Raw genomic sequence first — 18,323 nt, 5'->3', positions numbered from 1 at the left:
TTTATATTATGCCCGGTCTTCGAATTGACAATTCCGGTTGAAACTTGGTTATGAGCTTAACCGATATGACAAATGACAATTGTATATTTAACGGAATTCAAACCTATCAAAGCTAAACTCATAAAAGTAATCTAGAGAGTTAATACATCTGTAGAGAGATCAGCTTTGAGAAGCCATGTCAAAACATATTTTGATATTTTTCAGTCAAAGAGCACACTCTCTTATGATATAAAACCATGGATCATAGTACTGTGTGTTTTTAGACTGCTTTCGCTGGTTACACTTTCACATGTTAGGATGTCCGAAACCTCCAGGTGGTGGCATAGGCCTGAAACCATTATTAGCCATTGGAGGTGGTGGCGGTGGTAGTGCACCAGATGGAGGAGGTGGTGGCGGTTGACCTTGAGGCGGCGGCGGTGGTGGTGGTGGAAGACCATTGGCTCCAACAGCCGACTGAGGCTTGATTGGTTCTGGCTTGGTAGGTTTGAAATACACCTGCAGCTGTTTTATTATTACAAAGTTTCTTTGTCAGTATTTTGATTAATCCAAAAACACAAAACTTATTCAATCTCAGAGGAAGAACAAACCAAGCTTATGGGTTTGTGAGAATTATGATAGCAAGCACTTACAGTAAACATCTTGGAGTCTGGATCCCAGTGAGAGAAAAACTTTGGGGTTGATTTATCAACCTCTGTGCTAGGAACCTGAAACCCATGTGAAACACAACCATCGATTATCAGCAAACAAGTCGACTAAGATATGTTGAGAGCAATCCCAGATGACTTGTAGAATGTAGATATGTCACGAATTGAGAAAATAAACATACCTTGAAAGCTATGATTTCATATGGTTCAGCTGCAAATAGAAGGTATTGATATCTCTTGTCATAAGGTTGAACTTTCTGCACACAAAAATTAAAAGATAAGAAAGAAAACTATTCAGAATGGAACGCCAATGAAGTAAAAGAAAAGTTTATGAGACACATAGACAAGGAGTTGTAACACCCACCTGCTCATAAGATGACATGAAACGATGTCTTGGCTTTAAGTTATCCTCTATCTCAGGATATTCAATCTGCAAAACAAGGTTGACGCGAGAACAGAAACAGTGAGATTCAAGTCTCTAATGATGATGAATAAAGTTCAACAATAACAGTTAGATGCTTACCTGGAACAGAAGAGATCTTTGTTGTAGCTCGGGATCGTACTGCTTCGTAACCCGGTACCCTGGTCTACCAATTTTAACTGCAAGACCATACATAAAAAATGGAGTTACTAACAGAACCTTTAAAGCAATCAATTACGCAAAACCTATGTACTCAATAGCAAAGACATACAATCCTGCAATTACATAGGTTTGTACAGAGGTCCTTAATAATAACAATAAATGACTTCTAGAGCATCACTTTCCCATTATATCCAATTCCAGGCCTAGGCAGATTTAGCATACACAATGAGAATATAGAAAAAGTAAATCAAACATATACCTGTTTTGCGAACTGAGACTTTACGCTTGAGTGGCTGCGGCTGAGTAGGAGCTTCCTTAGCCTCCCGAGCAGCTCTCTTTGCCAAGTTGGTCTGATGCCTCTTACCTTGAGTATGCGCCAAATAGTTTCCTTCGTTGTTATGCAGCGTTAGACATAGTTTACACTCATAGCTTCACAACATATAAGACAAAACCAAAGAGAACAAATCAGTGACATCTATAAAACCCTAATTTTAAAATCACCAATCAAATTAAACACCAGAACTAATACGTCATGCACACAAATGGATACACACTAGCAAATACATATATCAGAACAAGAATGTAAATGAACTGCCAAATTCAAATTAGCAAATTATTTATTTCCTAGTTAACCATCCACGAAATGATACTGCTACTCGTGTCTATGCGCGGGGCATCTCTACATAAACACAAGGAACATATACATAGAAACGCCGAGTAGAAACGTCGTACCTTCCAAGATGATTTCGCATGAAATAGGGATCTTTAGCGAGGTCAATGGTTTCAAGAGCAAGACGACGGAGACGCTCACGGCGATCTATAGCCTCGTTTTGGCCGGAGGCGGCGCCTCCACTTCCAGGCTTCGAACCCCATTCTCTATCCATAGCTTTCTAATACTTCAATCTACTTTTCACGCTCGCTCCCAAAATCCTCGCTATCTCTTGCTCTCTCTCTCTCTCTCTCTCGATTGCTGAGACTGAGAGAATCCTCGGGAATTGGCAATTCCTGGAGATTTGGTTCGCTACATAGAATGAAGATGGGCGGTTCATCAGAGACCCTATTGTCGGCTGATGACAGTTTAAGGCCCAATATCTTGGCCCATGTCTGCTTCTATATCAAACAAAAAAAATGTGATGCTTTTGACTTTTTTTCCTAAAAACGAAACTCCATTTAACAAAAAAAAAAAAAAAGAAATCATCGCTAATTTCCAGTTCTAATCTTTCTTTTTTGCTAAGCATGTTAATCTATATAATAATAACAATCTGAATAAATACTAACAGTTGCGATTTTTCATCGTATCTTTTCATAAAATATGTATATATATTTCTTTGACAGAAAATTTCAACGGTTGCATCTCTCTAAAAAATTGCGTCTGTTAAATGTTGAGTTGTGTCTTTTACAAACAGTTATATCTATTCAAATGTTCGCATCTTTATACATTTATATATAAATGACTTCTCATCATTGTATTCAAATTTTCTTTATTTTATATTTTTGACAGAATTTTACAGTTGTGTCTCTCTAAAAAGTTCCGTCTGTTGAATATAGAGTTTTACAAACAGTTGTGTCTATTCAAATGTTCACATATTTAGAAATCTATATATAAATAACTTATCATCATTGTATTCAAATTTTCTTTAGTTTGTATCAGTTATAAGAGAATTTTATATTTTTGACAGAAATTTTTTATAGTTGTGTCTCTCTCAAAAGTTGCGTATGTTGAATATAGAGTTGTGTCTTTTACAAACAGTTGTGTTTATTCAAATTTTCACATCTTTATAAATCTATATATAAATAACTTCTCATCATTGTATTCAATTTTTTTGTTTTTATATTTGTATTAGTTAAAACAGAATTTGTTAGAAATGACGTTTCATCACTGTGAAAAATTTACTGCAGTTTAATATATTTTGTTAATCGTTGAAATATTTAATTGTATTCAGTCTCTAAGTATACATCTTCATAAATTATTAATTTTAATATATTAAAACATATATTAAAACAATATTGGTATAATTAATATTTCAGATCACATTACTTGGATAAACTATTCATAAATTATTATTTATTAGTTTTAAATAACTAAAATATATTTAAAATGAATTGTTGCAACCTTTTAATTACACCACGACAAATTTTGTTTATTTAATGAACCATTAAAACTTTTGATTTATCTTATGAATCGTTGCAATTTTTTGGTAAATTTGATATTTATGGTTGTGTCTACAATACTAAAATATATTTAAATATTTTTTTGTTTTTGTTTAAGTAATCTTAAGATACTCTCTTTAAAAATCTATTCATTGAGGGTTATCATTCTATTGGTATGAATCCAAACCGAAATTTTGGTTTTTAGCTGTTAAAAAATGTGGTTCAAGTTGGGTTTTCAGAATATGAGAGCATATTGGCTCGTTTTGGTTTTTTTTTGTCACAAGTATATATTTGTCTACTCCATGCTTTTTAATTAGAAAACTAATTGTATTATAGAAAACAAGATGGATTTCTATATTTTTATTTCTTAAAAAAATATCTGATTATGAAATATCAAGGTAAAAATAAAATATTAAAATTCGTTCTATTATATTTTCTACAGTTGGGAATATTCAGTTTATTGGGAGATGGAAAACCGGTGATCAACAGAAAAATTGACAGTTGAGATGATTGTCCAATAAACTATCTTGACGACAAAGACTTATCTACTTTATATAGGTTAAGGGAATTTGTATATTTAGTTCTAGTCATAATACACTCAAATTGAAATCTTAACAACAAATATACTGAATATGAAATATTTTAAAAGTTTGAAAAGGTTTTGGATTCTGACTGCCAAACAAAAAGAGAAGCGTGTGAGAGCAATGAACCCGATCGTCCTTGGCTGACCATCTTCCTTAGACGCGCACATTGTGATGCTAAATCATACACCTAAATATTATTGTTATAAGTTTTAACTATTATTTTTCCCCTCTAAATATTATTGTTATAAGTTTTAACTATTGATTTTGGAAATAGAAATATGTTTCAGTTATGCTAAAAAGGATAAAAATAATTAATTTAAATGAATTTAAACAAAGCATTATGTCATATTAAGAATGATCCTCAATTAATAATTTTAATATTTGTAATTTATTATATGATTATTAAAGAAATTTATAGTGTCTTACACAATGTATTCATAATTTTATCGTTTAAAACAAAACAAAAAGAAAGAAATTTAAAAATATAATTATTTACATATCATATTTGACAACAAGAGAACAAGTTGTAATGGTTCATAAAATATACAAAAATATGACTGTAAGATTAAGAAGAGAAGACACGACTGTAAATTGCATTTATTCATTTTTTCAGAAATTAAAAAATATTTACGAAAAGTTATTATGAAAAGACACAGATAAAAAGTTACAATGAAAAGATGCGAACGAAAGGTTACGAATAAAAGCGAACGAAATGACACGACTGCAATGTAATCTCATGGCAGTTAATCGTAAAATTTTGTTTAACTTGATGAGTGTACTGTGTAGCATTGATAATTATTTATTTAATTAGATGTGAATGTAAGATTAATTTTTAAGTATATTTTTCAAATAAAATATAAAGAATTTTTAAAAAAATTGTATGTTTTTGAAAATTTTATTTAATAGTTTAAGAATCTCAATAGTTTAATAAATAAATTTAATTAAAAAATTTTACTAAAATGAGTTCCCTGCGTTACGGCGGGGGCTCCATACCTAGTATCATTAATAAATGAATGTTGAGGTTTACAACCTAAGTAAAGTAGCCAAGGCAAAAAATAAAAACAAGGCTATTAAGAACAATTTCGGGGTGTTAACGGATCCATAAAAGCATAAGCTTACGCCAACGCTTTATATGCATTCTTGTGGTGATAATGTTGCGGAGTTCACGATCAATCCACTTGAAGACTACTTGTGACGACAGGAGCACGGAGTTGTGAAGAACGTTGTTTCGCTGACGCCATATGTTGTATACTACCACTTGTGTTGCGAGCTTCCGGAGGAGAGTTGGTGCTGTAGTAGAGGAAAGTCGAGTCCAGGAGAGCAATTCTGCCCACGAGCTGAATAGACGCTGTTGGGGACAGAGTCTTGTGAAGACCATGATCCAGAGTTGGGAGGAGAACTCACAAGCCAAAAACAGATGGTCGCGGGATTCCGTAGCAATGGTGCAGAGACAGCATTCGGAGGATTGGATCTGTCCCCAAGAAGCAAGCCTTTGTCGTGTGGGCAGCCTGTCGAGATGTGTGACCCACATCTGTAAGGCCTGTTTAGGGATAGCTCCTTTGAACCAGACAGATGCAGCCCAGTCCTGTTCAGCATCGCGAGGTCTTAGGGCTTCCTAGGTCCTAGCTGAAGAGATACCGAGACACTGTATGTCACCAACAAACCACATATAAGAATCGTCAGTTAGATCCCTGGACGGCGCAGTTTGGGAGTTCATAATGTCTAGAATGGCCCTAGCCGGCTGGTGTCTCGACAAGGGGAGTCTCCATCCAAAGGCGTTGTGAGAATCCGCCACTTTAGCGGTTAATGGGATGCTTAAGGGTGTAGCACCGAAGTCTCCCATTCTTTTGATCAACGGGCCCTCACCTGTCCAGTTGTCGTGTCAGAAGGAGGTTTTCAAACCGTTCCCAACATTGCTTCTCACAAATTGTTCAGCTAAGGGCCTTAAATGCAGAAGCATTTTCCATATCCAGGGATCATTTGGCGCTGCAACAACGTCCCATAATGATTTGTTCCTAATATGATGGTGGCGGTGCCAGTTTGCCCACAGAGAGTCGTTCTGGTCAAAGAGCAGCCATACCAGCCTTAAGCAGAGAGTTTTATTCCAATCAACCAGACTCCTCAATCCCAGGCCACCTTCGGCTTTAGGTAGGCATAAGGAGGTCCATGATACCTTTGCACTTTTGGCTTCATCAATGTTTCCAGACCAGAGATATCTAGAATAAAGGCTTTCGATTATCTTTAAGCACCCTTTTGGTAGAATGAAAGTGGTCATCCAGAAGTTAATGGTCCCATATATAACTGAGGATATGAGTTGAACCGGACCCGCAAAGGATAAAGATTTGGTCGACCAAGACCTGAATCTTTTTGAAATTTTCTCCAGGAGCGGTTCATATTCAGCAATGCGGAGTTTCGTGGACATAAGTGGAAGGCCCAAATACCTGATTGGTAGGGTGCCCGAAGGAAAGCCATAAGCAGCCATTGTGTCGCATTCAGATAACTCTACACCCGCATGGAAAAATTGGCTTTTGTCTTTGTTCACTCTTAAACCAGACCATGACGCAAAATCGTCGAGGGTTTCGCAGATACCATGCAAGGAGGAGCTCCCCCGTCAAAGAAGATCATGACATCATCTGCAAACATTAGGTGGGATAGAGAGAGGTCTAAGGCATTCGGGTGATAACGAATGTATCCTAAGGCAAACCTGGAGTGCAACAGTTTAGAAAAGACTTCTATTGCTAAGACAAAGAGGTAAGGAGACAGAGGGTGTCCTTGCCTTAAGCCTTTTGAACTTTTGAAATAGCCTTCGTTAGTACCATTGATAGAAATCGTGAACGTTGGAGTGGAGAAACATTGATGGACCCAATTGATGAAGCGCTCAGGTATGGCAAGGGCTCTCATAGCTGCTAAGATGAAGTCCCATCTGACGGAGTCAAAAGCTTTCCTTAAATCAACTTTTAACATCGCATGGGGCGAGATGTTTTTCCAATTATAACCTTGAACCATTTCTATAGCAAGCAGAACATTTTCGGTAAGCAATCTTCTTGGCAAAAACGCAGCCTGGGAAGAGGATATGACGGTTGACAGCAAAGTCTGGAGCCTGGAGGTTAGCAGCTTGGCAATAACCTTGTACAGCGTATTTAAGCATGAAATAGGCCTGAATTCAGAAGTGGTAGAGGCATTATCAGACTTCGGAATGAGTACCTAAGTGGTGGCGTTCCACTGCGGAAGTAACTTTCCTAATATGAAAAACTCTCTACTTGCTGCAGTAACTTCTGGACCAACCACACTCCATGATTCTAATCTTTCTTATTCCATTTAAACTTATGGTGTTGTTTTCTTTGCATTCAAACACGTTGTGGTTTAGGTAACAAAAGATCGCTATAAACGACACACGTACCGTGTGAGTAAGGTAAGGAGAGGGAGTTTCGAGGATTTTTTGTTTAGTTTTGTCTTTTGTGGGCTGACTAGTGACTATTATGGCATAGTCTACGGGCCTCTTTAAGCTATTCAAGAATTTATTAAGAGCATAATAGACGACAAAAGTTCTAATTAAGAGGGTAAGCTCTTGGGGTTTGGGATCAAACTTTATATTGGTGGAAAATTTAACATGTTGGACTACGTCTCAGCCCATTGAGATAAACTTTAGGGTCGTACTCTTTCTCAAGGTCATATGCTCAACCAATATAAAGTTTGAAAAAAAAAATGTTATATTGGTGGAAAATTTAACGGGTGTATTTTACACATGCTCTAAAAATGTTTACGGTAAAAGATTCAACTAGTTAGAAAAGATTCAACATGCTCTAAAGATTCATCATATCACCTAGATAATTTGTTTTTCTTTAATTAAATTATTATTTTATTTAGTTAAAAAAGATTCAACATATTAATAATTAAAGGTTATTAATATATTTAAATTTACATTTGAACTTGTAAAACCCCTCGTATCTTATAACATAAAATAAATATCTAAAATATATTCTATTTTGAAACGGAGAAAATACTGCATATTCTTTTAATAATCGCGTGACCGCATATTTTTTTATAGTCGTGCGACCAACGTTGACGACTTGAAAACTGTACTATATTTTTTTTTGAAAAAGCAAAACTATACTATTTTAATGGCAAAAAACAATCCCAGCGACACACCAAGACCAACGCGACAACAAATTACTATAAAATCAGCACCTAAAAAATTCATTATTTGTTGTTGTTTTTTTTTTTGGTGTAAATTTTTTAAACATCTTTAGTTTTAGTTTTGATGATTAAGAACTTACGATGAATAATGAAAGTATATGGACACTACAAGAAATAAGAATATTAATAACACCTTGAAACACTATCTTTATAATAGGATAATGTTATTAAAAACGCTATTTCATCGCCCTTGATAATAAGTTGGGCCGAACTTGTAATTCTTTTTAGTGGTGGTGGTTAGTTGAGCCACTAAGAAAAGAAAATGCCCATCTATAATTTTTGGAGAAAAAAAATGACTAGCTATATGAAGTATAGGTGAATACATGGTCACACATTTTAACTATATTATTGTATACTCAACTACATAAAGTATATGTATTACATGGTCACATGCATGAACTATACGACGTCATGTTCAACATCATAAACATACAATCTGGTACACTGATTGATTAATTCCGGTGAAGACCAGTGTTAACTCCGGCGTTGACCAAAAAAAATTTCTCAAATTAAAAATTAAAAATAAGAAATTATTATATTAAATTATTTATGGTTTTTATTAATTAAAAAATGTTCTATTCAATATCTAAATATTTTTTTATATATTTCCTAAATATATCTAGAGAACCCAAACCTTAAAAAAATTTCTAAAAATTAATTTAACATATTGTAATTGTGTAAAAAAAGGTAAAAATGAAATGTTCATATGTTAAAAGTAAATATTGTTAATTTTTTGTTGTTGTTGTTTATATGTTAATTCAATATCTAAAGATATTTTGAATCTATTTCCTAAATATATCTAGAGAACCCAAACCTTCAAAAAAATTTCTAAAAATTAATTTAACATATTGTAATTATGTAAAAGAGAGTAAAAAAGAAAATGTTCATATGTTAAAAGTAAATATTGTTATTTTTTTTATTTATATGTTATTTTGAGTATGTAAATTTTAAAGTAAAANAAATGAAAATGTTCATATGTTAAAAATAAATATTGTTAATTTTTTGTTGTTTATATGTTATTTTGAGTATGTAAATTTTAAAGAAAAGAGTGTCTAAATTTTTTTATAACAATTACCATGCAAAATTTAGAGTAAATAGTCATATATTCAATCTTTTGCATATTATTTTCTAATGAAAGTAGTTGAATTTAATTTTATTGATTTTGTAGTAATTAAATAATCTGATTATGAGATATTTATATATATATATATATATATATATATATATATCTTGAAAATAATTATAAATTGTTTTATATCTTGAAAATCATTATAAATGATTTTATATCTTGAAGATTATTATAAATGAATTTTTTATCTTGAAAATAATTATAAATGATTTTTATTTAACTATTTACTTTAGCTTGAAAAATAAAAAGTAATTAATTATAAGAATGAATATATTAGAGATATATAAAAATATTTGGATATTGAATAATTTTTTTTTAATCATGAAAACCCATAAATAATTTACTATAATAATTTTTTTTTTAATTTAGATTTTTTTTTAAGTGTTGGTCAACGCCGGAGTCAACGTCGAAACTGAATTATATGTCTATGATGTTGACCGCATAACGTCATATAGTTCATGCATGTGACCATGTAATACATATACTTTGTGTAGTTGAGTATACAATAGTATACTTGGCATGTGTGACCATGTATTCGCCAATACTTCGTGTAGCTAGCCATTTTTTTTCCATTTTTGCATGGGCTTCTTCTCAAACCATTGTCACAAATGAGTTTGCACTACAATATATCTCTAGTCGTTTAGATAAGCTTCAGGTTATACTCATTAGGTCATATATTCCCTTTGAAAAAGTGAAAGAGAAGAGCCGAAGTCGCCGTCAGCCATGAAAAAACGGCGAAAAACCGTCTCGGAGGATCGTCTTACCATCACCCAACGCAATGCACGACCAGAGAACGAACGAGAAAACTCATCGCCACACATCCCAGTTGATCAAACCATCGACATATGCTCGAGGCTGCAGGCGAAATCTGTAGCTGCATGTCGCTGCGTATCGAAGCTCTGGGCCTCCACACTTCGCCTTCCCCATTTCAATGAGTTGTTCTTGACCAGATCTTTGGCTCGCCCGCAGCTATTGTTCGCCTTCCAAAAACACGGCAGGTTCTGTTTCTTCTCCTCCCCTCAACCTCAAAATCCGGATGAGAACTCTTCTCCCATAGTCGCTAATTATCATATGAAGCTCTCCTTTGATGGTCTTTTTTGTGAAATGAGTCAATCTGTTCATGGCTTGGTCTGTCTTATTTATACTAAGGAGATCTCAAGGGAAAGGACGGAAACGGTGCCGGTGGTATGTAACCCTAGCACCGGTCAGTCCTTACCTTTACCCAAACTGACGACAAAGAGAGCTAAGGTGATAAGCTATTTGGGATATGATCCAGTTGATAAACAGTTCAAGGTATTGTCCATGACCTGGCGTTATGAAAATGCATGGGAGTGTGGTGAGCATCAAATTCTGACTTTAGGGACTCGAGAACTTTCGTGGAGAATGATCGAGTGTCGCATATCTCATGATGTGCCTCGTAAAAGGATATGCATCAATGGTGTTTTGTATTATCCAGCTACTGATAGGTCTTCAGGGGATTGCATGATAGTTTCCTTTGATGTAAGGTCTGAAAGTTTTAAGTCTATTATAGTCGTGGAAGATGTCTATGGAGCAGCGCGTGATGGATATCTGATAGACTACAATGGTAAACTAGGTTTATATGAGTGTGATTTTAATTGGTTTTTTGATGGAAGTCTTGAGTTGCTGGTTCTAGAAGATGCCGAAAAGCAAGTATGGTCGAAGCATACATACTTATTTCCTCCTAATTTGTGGAAAGATATAGTGGGAACTACCGAGGTACACTTTGTTGGAGTGACTCGAACAAATGAAGTTGTGTTCTGGATAGAACGTATGATGCCTTCATGCCTTCTCTACTGCAATATCGAGAGAAAGACGATCGTTAGAGTTGGACTCCATGGACTCGAAGCGGGTAAGAATCGTAAGGTTTACACCTGTTTAGACCATGTCGAGAACGTTAATCTTGAGCTACTGTTGTAGTTAAGACTCTGTTATTTATCTTTTGTACCAAAAGCTACTTTTATCTTTTGGTTCTCGTCAATTGGATGGGATCTTATGACTTTTGTAATAATACTACTTTATGTTTGTTTTTGGTTACATTATTTTGGTTTTTTCAAGAAAACTATTGTTGTTTTGTTTTCTTCTCTACATGATTTTTTTTTTCTTTTTCAACTACACATTAATTAAAAAATTCTTGTTCGTGGGTAAAAAATCTTTGATCATGATGAATGAATTGGGAAGAACTGAGGACATATACATTAGTTCAACGTGACGACGTACTACGTACTTGTTTCTCAAAATCCTACTTTAAAAAAAAAATTAGGGATTAAAGAATCTCACCTTATAGGGGCTCCATGTTGGACTACGTACGTCTCAGCCCATTGAGATAAACTTTAGGGTCGTACTCTTTCTCAAGGTTGGCCTGGCCTCCTACAATCGTGGAAGTGTAGAGTACTCTTTCTAGGGTTCTAATCAAGCTGTATTGCCAGAATTAATCAAGCTGTTGGGGTTTGCATATGTAAATTAGGTCTTTGTGCTCGTGGTGATGACCTGAAATTCTTTCACTTCTAATCAAAGATCTACCATCATCACAGCGAGCTTGCTTCTTTTACAATTTCTAAACTGAAATTCAACCATCATCTCTAAATTTCTGAAGTTGTCTTTTAGTTGAGTTTACCAAATCCATAGCATTTAAAATATCTTGATCTCTTCTTCGTAGCGCCATGGAAAAGTTCTCCATGAGTCCTAAAAGATATATCATCATTTGCAAATAAAATACAAAATCAAAGCTATGAAAATATTCGAGGAGACCACATGCTTGACGTCTTTTAAAGTCTAATGCACCTTCAGTCTCAATGTATTCAAGCACTTGGACAATACATGAGAATAGCTCAATCACATACAATAGAGTATTATAATGTGAATTCCAGAGGGTATTCTCTGGTCTATTAAGAGACACCTCTTGATTCAATCATGTTCCAATACTGATTTCACCATTATTGATTCCTTCTTCAATCTTTTTCCTATCTCTCTCGGATCATATCTTTTCTTTTGCATAAACTCCCACCACATTTACCAACAAAGAAATCATATAAAAAATATCGCCAACATCAAAATGTTTCTTTGCTAGTCTCACAACAACTAACTGAAGTTGGTGAGCGAAACAATGAACATAGTAAACTGATGGGGTTTCCTTAGAAATTAACTGAAGTTGGTGAGGGAAATTATAATGCCCTTAGAAATTAGAAATATTAGTTTAATATTTTAATATTAATTATATAATTAGTTGAATTATAACATCAAAGTGTTCTCAATGACAGTCTGCATTCAAGAATTATATATGACTATCAGGAAAAAACTATTCCCAGTGTGAACAGGGAATATACCACAGTTTGCATCCTCATGAATCAAAAAAACACAAAACAAAAAAGAAAATCTCAAGTAAAATCCACAATTACAGAACAACATATATAGAAACACAGACTAAGTGTTTGAAATTGGAAAATACATACCTGGGTTATAATGTCAAAGGCAGACACAACAATCTCCATAGTTACACGTCGTTTCTGTAAGAGAAGGAGATAAAAAGAGAATTTCAAGCAAGAAGAAGAAGAAGAATGGAAAAGAGAGGAGAGAGAAGGGAGATGAGAGAGTGCCAAATTGACTCTCTCTCGTGTTTACTTTGCTTCATCTCTCTGTCTGATTCCGTCCGATTTGCTTCTCCGGCGCGACGAAGACAACGAAGGGAAGACTTCTCCGTACGGCGTAATCCGAAACGGAACTGGAGTTGACTAGGACGAAGAAATCAAGGCGAAGATGGAATCAAATCGGGGATTGATTCGTCTTTTGGATCGAGAGAGAAAAGAGAGAGACGATTGGGAATTTTTTTTTTTTTTTTTTACTCATCAACCTACCACGACACATAGCGTTACTAATGCGTTGCTCAAGTTCCTTCCCCAGAAAGGTTTCTCCACTTAGCGGACCCCATATTAGATTTTTAATTTATTTTTTGACCCCAAAGATAAGAGCAACACTGAAAGAATCATCCACTGGACATGCTCTTAACATTTTTTGATATTTTTCAAAATAAAATTTTCAAAACTATAAAAACAAAAAAAATATTTTTATAAATTAATAATTTATCTTTATCTTTATTAATCAATAAAAATTTTTATAAATTAATAAAATTTCATAATGTTAATCTTATTAATTTATAGAGATTTTCATTTACATGAATTCGTTATTTAGTTATGTTTGACTTTATATTTTTGTTCTTATTTCAAAATGCTAACTAGGAAAACAATTCGTCTTAACAAGTAACAGTATCGTACGTTACTGTTTCGTTTTCTTCTTGGAATATTAATACAATATTGTATTTCATCATTTTGAATTAGCATACTTTCATCCAAAATAATCAATCCATTACCTAGTCGATGATTTAATTATTCGAAATTTAGAAGCCTCGAAATTACTATAGAATTTATTTAGTTATCAAATAATATATACATGCATGAAACCAATTTCATTTCGTTTAAACATGAACATCATTATTTACTAAACAAACTTTTCACTAGAAACAATATCATATCCTTAAGAACCCAGTTATTACAGTAGGGCATGTCCCTCATACGTAATCCAGTTATTACGCGTTTCGCCCATAACGTGTTACTACTTCTTCCACAAGAAACAAGGCCCTTGACTATAGGTTTCTTGTGTCCATCGTGATAATTCATCAAGGTGGAAGCTATTCTTAATAGCGAATCATTGTTAACTCTTACCACATTTATGAGTTATCCACATATAGGTCTAAGTCTTTGTCAGATCAGAACACCATATATACAACTATACAAGCATTCATAGACATATCGCAAATATTTATTTAAACCTTTAGAAACATATCCAAAAAACCACAAGAAAGCTCCGATCCTCCCATGGCGGAATCAAGCTCTTCTCTCCCTCCTCTTTGTGAAAAGATCTCATACAAAAGCTATTTTCAAAGAGCTGCGGATCTCACGATTCTCGGCCTTCTCTTTTCTCTTCTCTTGCACCGAATCCTACATATGACCCAAAACGACAACGTTTGGCTTGTGGCTTTCCTTTGTGAATCTTGTTTCTCAATCGTATGGCTTCTTACGACCTGCATAAAATGGAGTCCTGCTGAAACTAAAACCTATCCAGATAGAATTGATGAAAGGTACCATTTCTTGTAAAACTAAAACCATATATATTGTCACTGATATACAAATATTCTTATTAGCATATATACAAATCATATACATGAACTTATTAAATTGGTATAAAGTCTTAACTAGCTGCGACGGAGCTCTTATTTTAATTATAAGAAAGATGTATTAATTATTTCTATGTTATCTTTCTATTTCTTTGAACTGCCTTAGAAATTGTTAATTTCAGGGTTCATGACCTTCCTTCGGTAGATATCTTCGTGCCTACAGCGGATCCGGTTCGAGAACCGCCAATTATCGTTGTGAACGCCGTGCTTTCGCTGTTAGCTATAAATTACCCGACCAATAAACTAGCTTGCTATGTGTCGGACGATGGATGCTCGCCTCTCACTTACTTCTCTCTCAAGGAAGCTTCTAAGTTCGCAAAGATTTGGGTTCCGTTCTGCAAGAAATACAACGTTAGAGTTAGAGCTCCTTTTCGATATTTCTTAAACCCGCTAGCCACAACAAAGGGTTCTGAATTCAGTAGAGATTGGCAAATGACGAAGGTAATGTTCGAGTTTGATTGTTATTTCCCGACTGCGTTTGTTTCTTAAAACTAGTAATACAAGAAGTTAGCTTTTATATTAAATGATCGCTCTGTTATTTCATATGTTGTATATTGAGAAATTTCTTGATTCTTTTTGTGATAATATAAAGAGGGAGTACGAGAAGTTATGCCGCAAAGTGGAAATTGCCACCGGAGATTCCCATTGGTCGGATGCAGATGATGACTTTGAAGCTTTCTCAAACACAAAACCAAATGATCATTCAACAATAGTTAAGGTATTCCTTCATATTTCCAAAGAACAAAAAAAAAACTCTAATTACGAGTTATGCATAAAATAAAAGGGTTAATTATAACAATTACGAGAACTCTTGTTTTATGTGTGTATGTGAAGGTGATATGGGAAAATAAGGGAGGTGTGGGAGACGTAACAGAGGTCCCTCATTTTGTATACATTTCAAGAGAGAAAAGACCAAATTACCTTCATCACTATAAAGCTGGAGCCATGAATTTTCTGGTTACTAAATTTCTGATCACTCTTTTGTAGTTTCAGAGTTGAGATCAGAGATCAGTTTCATTAAGCATACATTAGATTCAGATCATTACTTTCCATATGATTTAAACTCTAAGATCTTTTAGTAGTTAAGAGCTTCGTTAGAATATGATGATTACTTCCCCTAGGGCCTATTACTAACTATCACTTGATGCGTCCAACTATATATATATAGTGCACATGCGTACAATGTTCCATGTGATATGGCTGCAATCAGTTTTTAAACATAGTCATTGCATATTCCATATTAGTTTTTGAAATGAAAGAGTAATTATGCATTATGTTTAGATATATCTATATAAGATGTGTTAATTAAGCATGCATGTAAAAACTAAACGATCGTGATGACATTACCTATTAGAATACATTTTCATGAATTATAATCAGTAGCCTTTAAGTGTACTCTCAGAATTATGACAAACCGTATTCAACAACTATCAATGACGAAGATCGTAGTTGCTGGTAGTTGTTATTTTAATGAATCTGTGATGAGCGTAAGATGATGAATTTGAACAGGTAAGAGTGTCAGGCTTGATGACAAATGCACCATACATGTTGAATGTAGACTGCGACGTGTATGCAAATGAAGCCGATGTTGTGCGACAAGCTATGTGTGTATTTCTACAAGGATCATCGAATCCAAACCATTGTGCTTTTGTTCAATACCCTCAAGAGTCCTACGATTCAACCACCGACACACTCACCGTATTCCAATCAGTACGATTTATCCTCTCCTTACTTTTTGCTTATAAAATTCAATCAATTCAATGTTATTTATCAATCTTGTTTTCTTTCTTCTCTTTGTTAAATTAGTTTATGGTAAGAGGACTTGCGGGAATCCAAGGACCAATATATTTGGGCTCAGGGTGCTTCCACACTAGAAGAGTTATGTACGGTTTATCGCCGGAAGATGTAGAAGCCAATGGAAGTCTTTCTTCTCTTGCTACAAGTAAGAAATAGAAAATATTCATAATCTTCACAAAGCAATATTACTTTAAAATGGTTGTCTCAATTTTATTTAATTTCTGTTCACTAATTACATACTTGACTTTTTGTTATATCATTAAGGGGAGCTTTTGGCCGCGGATAGTTTGCCAAGAGGATTTGGGAATTCCAAAGAGATGGTGAAATCGGTGGTCGAGGCATTACAGATAAAATCAAATCCCCAACATATCCTTACAAACTCCATAGAAGCGGCTCAAGAAGTGGGACATTGTGATTACGAGTATCAAACCAATTGGGGCAAAACCGTAGTTCCCTTCTAAATTAAATCTCATATATCTTTATCGTCTAAAAAAAATACGTTATTATTATTTCAAAATACTAATAAATAATATTTTATTACATCATAGAAATAAATATACAAAATATCTATATAATGCGTTTTTGTTATTTATAAATCTTGCAGATTGGTTGGCTATACGATTCAATGACTGAAGATCTGAACACGAGTATCGACATCCATTCGAGAGGTTGGACTAGCTCATACGTTTCTCCTAATCCACCTGCATTTCTTGGATCTATGCCGGCAGAAGTATCTGAGGCGTTGCTCCAGCAGCGGCGATGGTTGACAGGATCGATGGAAGTCCTTTTCAACAAGCAAAGTCCGTTGCTAGGAATGTTTCGTCGTAAATTAAGATTCCGACAGCGACTAGCTTATCTTTGTGTTCTCGTTTGTCTGAGGTCAATCCCTGAGCTATTTTATTGTCTCTTGCCTGCTTATTGCCTACTCCACAACTCTGTCTTGTTTCCCAAGGTGACGCTCTCTCTCACTCATTATTAAGTTTAATATTTTTTATTTTTGGTTTAAATCATGAAGTAAAAACATTAAACTCTAAGATTCAGAAAAGTTTAATGTTTTTATTCTTTCTATGTATGCATTTAGGGAGCTTGTCTAGGCATAATAATCACACTTCTTGGGATGCACTCTCTCTATACTCTATGGGAATTTATGAGCCTCGGTTATTCCATACAATCGTGGTTGGTCTCCCAGTCACTTTGGAGAATAATAGCGACTAGTAGTTGGTTATTTAGCATCTTTGATATCACTCTCAAGCTTTTTGGAATCTCGAAGACGGTGTTCATAATCACTAAAAAGACTATGAGCGAGACTATAGAAGGATCTGGACTTAGACCATCTCAAGGAGAAGATGATGGTCCAAACTCAGGTAAATTTGAATTTGATGGCTCAGTCTATTTCTTGCCCGGCACATTTATTGTGTTGGTGAATCTAGCGGCTCTAGCCGTTTTTTCGGTGGGTTATAGTCTTGGTAATCCGGGTTTGGCAGAGGCTTGTGGATGTATTTTGGTAGTTATTTTGTTCTTTCCATTTCTAAAAGGTTTGTTTGAGAAGGGAAAATATGGCATCCCATTGTCTACTCTTTGTAAAGCTGCCTTTTTAGCTGTTTTATTTGTTGTTTTCTCTTTGGGAAAGTGATATATGGGGTTGGTTGTTATGAAAATAAGTTAACTTTATACATTGACCTAATTAATAATATGCAATTTTACGTATCACTAAAAAAGACTTTGCCCTGAACTAACTATTAACTGTGAATTAAGCTGTGAATTAGAAAACAAAGTTATTCTCTAGAAACATCTAGGTACGGATTAAAGAGAGCATTAAACATATCAATTTGAATACAATCTTGTAACATTCTTATAAGTCGTACATACACACAGCATTTAACATATCATTTGTTCTGTTCTAAATCTTTTAGTGCTTTTTTTCGGAAACAAATTTGTCAACAACAAAAAAAAAATAGTCTACTTCAGAATCATCATGGGTGGGGGGGGG

At 34.4% G+C, this 18,323-nt stretch overlaps 4 protein-coding genes and 1 long non-coding RNA gene across 6 annotated transcripts; 2 read left to right on the top strand and 3 right to left on the bottom strand.

Annotated features, from left to right (window-relative positions):
- On the bottom strand, window positions 67-2,275 carry LOC104700198 (splicing factor 3A subunit 2-like). The gene is made up of 7 exons (XM_010415672.2): window positions 1,960-2,275; window positions 1,487-1,656; window positions 1,168-1,244; window positions 1,009-1,074; window positions 827-901; window positions 630-704; window positions 67-501 (listed from the first exon to the last, which is right to left on the bottom strand). The coding sequence occupies exons 1-7, from the start codon at window positions 2,109-2,111 to the stop codon at window positions 286-288; spliced, it is 831 nt and encodes a 276-aa protein (XP_010413974.1). The 5' UTR covers window positions 2,112-2,275; the 3' UTR covers window positions 67-285.
- On the bottom strand, window positions 5,053-5,519 carry LOC109125569. Its single transcript, XM_019227447.1, has one exon. It carries the CDS (start codon window positions 5,491-5,493, stop codon window positions 5,053-5,055), a length of 441 nt encoding a protein of 146 aa, XP_019082992.1. The 5' UTR covers window positions 5,494-5,519.
- Window positions 10,012-11,226, top strand: LOC104704270 (putative F-box protein At2g19630). Its single transcript, XM_010420386.1, has one exon. It carries the CDS (start codon window positions 10,012-10,014, stop codon window positions 11,224-11,226), a length of 1,215 nt encoding a protein of 404 aa, XP_010418688.1.
- Window positions 12,502-13,203, bottom strand: LOC104700197. Its single transcript, XR_002032762.1, has 2 exons — window positions 12,928-13,203; window positions 12,502-12,812 (listed from the first exon to the last, which is right to left on the bottom strand). It is a non-coding gene; the product is annotated as an uncharacterized LOC104700197 (long non-coding RNA).
- On the top strand, window positions 14,155-17,968 carry LOC104700196 (cellulose synthase-like protein B2). 2 transcript variants are annotated; one of them, XM_010415671.2, is made up of 9 exons: window positions 14,155-14,440; window positions 14,659-14,977; window positions 15,129-15,254; window positions 15,371-15,493; window positions 16,046-16,246; window positions 16,343-16,478; window positions 16,598-16,779; window positions 16,938-17,285; window positions 17,415-17,968. In XM_010415671.2, exons 1-9 carry the CDS (start codon window positions 14,178-14,180, stop codon window positions 17,964-17,966), a joined length of 2,250 nt encoding a protein of 749 aa, XP_010413973.1. In that variant the 5' UTR covers window positions 14,155-14,177; the 3' UTR covers window positions 17,967-17,968. The 2 variants fall into 2 exon arrangements, with proteins under 2 accessions (XP_010413973.1, XP_019082838.1); XM_019227293.1 differs by lacking the exon at window positions 17,415-17,968 and having other exon boundaries at window positions 16,938-17,133; window positions 17,213-17,289.

This window comes from Camelina sativa, chromosome 7, assembly GCF_000633955.1.
Source record: "Camelina sativa cultivar DH55 chromosome 7, Cs, whole genome shotgun sequence".
NCBI classification, from domain to species: domain Eukaryota; kingdom Viridiplantae; phylum Streptophyta; class Magnoliopsida; order Brassicales; family Brassicaceae; genus Camelina; species Camelina sativa.
The sequence above is the reverse complement of the archived record's forward strand: the minus strand, read 5'-3'. Positions and strand labels throughout refer to the sequence as shown.